At 61.9% G+C, this 3,384-nt stretch overlaps 1 protein-coding gene across 1 annotated transcript in view; it reads left to right on the top strand.

Annotated features, from left to right (window-relative positions):
• GRIK3 (glutamate ionotropic receptor kainate type subunit 3) overlaps positions 1-3,384 on the top strand; it is a 251,165-nt gene that overhangs the window by 189,656 nt on the left and 58,125 nt on the right. Inside the window, exons 6-7 of the mRNA XM_006158576.3 lie at positions 123-296; positions 895-1,038. Coding sequence (XP_006158638.2) covers positions 123-296; positions 895-1,038 — 318 coding nt within the window. The remainder of the gene's footprint in view (positions 1-122; positions 297-894; positions 1,039-3,384) is intronic.

Below are 3,384 nucleotides of genomic sequence, written 5' to 3'. Positions count from 1 at the left end.
GAGCCAGGGCTCTGCGGAAGCCACAGCCCCAGACCCTGGGGCTCCCTGGCTGGGGAGGGTCCTGGAGGTGGGCCGGACCCCACAGCGGCCACAGCTAGAGTCACACTAAGCTCTCCACCCAGGACCTGTACGCGTTAGACCTGGAGCCCTACCGCTACTCAGGGGTGAACCTGACGGGCTTCCGCATCCTCAACGTGGACAACCCGCATGTGTCGGCCATTGTGGAGAAGTGGTCCATGGAGCGGCTGCAGGCGGCTCCCCGGGCCGAGTCCGGCCTGCTGGACGGAGTGATGATGGTACTGATGATGGCGGCCCCCACCCTCTCTGCCCTGTCTCCCTCACCCTCCTCCACTTCTCTCCTTCGCCTGCCACGCAGCAGGCAGGCCCTGGGCCAGAAGCTGGGGACACAGCGGGGCCAGGCACAGCTCTGCTCCAAGGTGCGGGTGGACCACAGGCTCTGCAGGGAGCCACAGAGGACAGTGGGCGAGGCCGGACCCCTGGGCACGAGCTCTGTAGGCGGGAAAGGTGCAGGGGGTGGGGGAGGAAATCGGGAGGGCTCAGGGTTGCTGCAGCTCCAGGCCAGGGTGGGGCTGGAGGAGTCTCTCGATGTCTGCAAAGCAGCAGTCCCCAGCCTGGCCTCTCACCAGGGCAGAGCAAGGTAGAGCAGGGCAGGGCCCCTCCCAGAAGGCGGTGTCGGTCAGGCCACCCTGAAGTCCTCCCTCGGCCTCCCTCTGGGTGACTGGGGGATGCCTGGATACAGCGGCGCCAATGGGTGCAACCCCGTATGTGAAGGAGGGCAGCTCTCTCCAAGGAGCTCCCGGGGTTTTCTCACCCGGCCTGGGCGGGGCAGGGGCGGGACAGGGCAGCCTCTCAGCAGCCCCCGGCCTTCTCCAGACCGACGCGGCCTTACTGTACGACGCTGTGCACATCGTGTCTGTGTGCTACCAGCGGGCGCCCCAGATGACCGTGAACTCCCTGCAGTGCCACCGGCACAAGGCCTGGCGCTTCGGCGGCCGCTTCATGAACTTCATCAAGGAGGTGAGTACCCACCCCTGTCCCCTCGGGGTGCAGGTGCTGCAGAGCAGCAGAGCGGCCAGAGCCCAGGCTGGGAGTCAGACCCAACTCATTTCTAGTCTATGCTGTCTGGGGCAGGTGGCCTCGCCTCTGAGCTGCAGTTTCCTCGGGTGAAAATGGGTGGCGGGCAGGACCAGTCTCACAAGGGCCCAGCACGTGACGAGTGCCCGTGGGCGGTCAGCCTCGCCAACCACACACAGACGGGCTCTCCGGAGCAACAGCCAGGGTCTTCACCTCCCGGCTCTGTGACCTCGGGCCCACTGGGAGCCTGGCAGTGGGGTTCTGGAGCATGCTCCCCTCGAGTGAACCCAGGGAAGATGAGAAGAGACCCGTGAAATGGAAGATGCCCAGTGGGGTGATGGCAGTGGGGCAGGGGAGGCTCGATAGTGATCAACAGCCCTACAAACTCGTGTTCTCATCATGGCACGTGACCTGCTGGGACCGTGCCCTCCTGGCCCCACGGCAGCGGTGGAGGACCTCGGTGGCTATGGCAGGCCCTGTGCCTCCGTGTCCTACACCGTCCGGGGACATGATGGTGCACGTCTCGCAGGGCCGTGTCGAGATGAAGCTCCTCCGTGGAGCTGATGTCAGAAAAACCGAGAGCTTGCAGCGGCCCTGCTGTGAAAGGAGGACTGTGGGAACGGCGCCAGCTTTCAGTGTCGAGGGACACTCCCGCCACCGTTCTGATCTGTGACCATAGATATGTTATCCCTGTTTTATGTTTGGGGGAATCTCTACCAGCTGCGTGCCCTTGTGGGGTGATTGTCTCTGTGTTCCTCTGTGCCTGCCCCGAAGGGTGCTGGGGAGACACCGGAAAACTGCACAGCACCTAGGTCAGACCAGAGCCACGCCCAGCAAAAGGGAGGCGAAGAAGGCTCTGGAGGACAAGGTCTAGGCAGAGACCCGGACCGCGTCCGGGGCAACACCAGGGGCAGTGGGGGAAGTCCTCACAGGGCACTGCGGGTAGACAGTCTCTCTGTAGCAGTCACGATGGACCAGGGAGGGGTTGCCTTGGGAGGGCACTCACTTACTCAGCAACTATGGAATGCGAGTGGACGCCAGGCCCTGAGGTGCGCTGGGATGGGTGGGCTCCAGCACACAAGCCCCTGCACTCACGGAGCTCAGTCGGGTCGCCGCACGAGTGGATGGGCAAAGGAGGGCAGCTCGGTCCAAGGAGTTCACCACCTTTGATTCCAGGGCAGCGCAGCTTCTCCTGAGGCCCAGGTTCACTATAACTGCTCCAGGGTGAGGCCAGCAACGAGCTCCATGGAAAGGAATCCTATTACAGGGAGCACAGAGGAGACCCAGGTGCCTCCGGGTCTCAACAACCTCCCCGTGCTAGACTCTATTACTGGGAGCCCAGAGAAGACCCTGGTCCCTCTGGACAACTGCCACGTGTTAGACTCTATTACAGGGAGCCTGGAGAAGACCCAGGTGCTTCTGGACAACCTCCACATGTTAGACTCTATTATAGGGAGCCCGGAGAAGATCCTGGTCTCTCTGGACAACTGCCACGTGTTAGACTCTATTATAGGGAGCCCAGAGAAGACCGTGGTGCCTCCAGGCAACCTCCGCGTGCTAGACTCTATTATAGGGAGCCCAGAGAAGACCCTGGTCCCTCTGGACAACCTCCACATGTTAGACTCTATTACAGGGAGCCCAGAGAAGATCCTGGTCCCTCTGGACAACCTCCACATGTTAGACTATATTACAGGGAGCCCAGAGAAGACCCAGGTGCTTCTGGACAACCTCCACGTGTTAGACTCTATTATAGGGAGCCCAGAGAAGACCCAGGTGCCTCCAGGCAACCTACAAGTGTTAGACTCTATTACAGGGAGCCCGGAGGAGACCCAGGTGCCTCTGGACTCATCTCGGCCTTTTCTAGCTGTGCAGCATTAGACGAGTCCCAGGGTATTCCAGGTGTCCTTGTCTTCGCCTGGCAAACACCTCATAACCATAATGAGGATGGTCAGTCCCTTGCTTAGTTACCTCACCCTAGGGGCCCCCACTCTCAGAGGGACAGCAGCCAGTCGACACTGCATGGGAAGTCATTTTCCGATGGCCTCAGAGGGCCTGCTGGCTGGATAGCTGTCACCTTGCCCTCGGTGACCTCTGACACCTGACCCCCAGCCCTAGCACTGCTTCCTAGGCGCCTGCAGCTGAGCAGCCTCTGGCTGCAGTGAGTCCCGTGACCTGGCCACCAGCTGGCTACTCTCTTCTGGCTCAGCGGGCAGATCGGGAGCCTCGGAGCCGGGCAGAGTGGCTTCTACCGTGCCACTCGGGACAAGCCCCTGCAGGGCACTTGTCCAT

Source organism: Tupaia chinensis, unplaced genomic scaffold (genome assembly GCF_000334495.1).
Source record: "Tupaia chinensis unplaced genomic scaffold, TupChi_1.0 Scaffold000604_1, whole genome shotgun sequence".
Classification (NCBI taxonomy): domain Eukaryota; kingdom Metazoa; phylum Chordata; class Mammalia; order Scandentia; family Tupaiidae; genus Tupaia; species Tupaia belangeri.
This window is presented reverse-complemented; position numbering and strand designations above follow the sequence as displayed.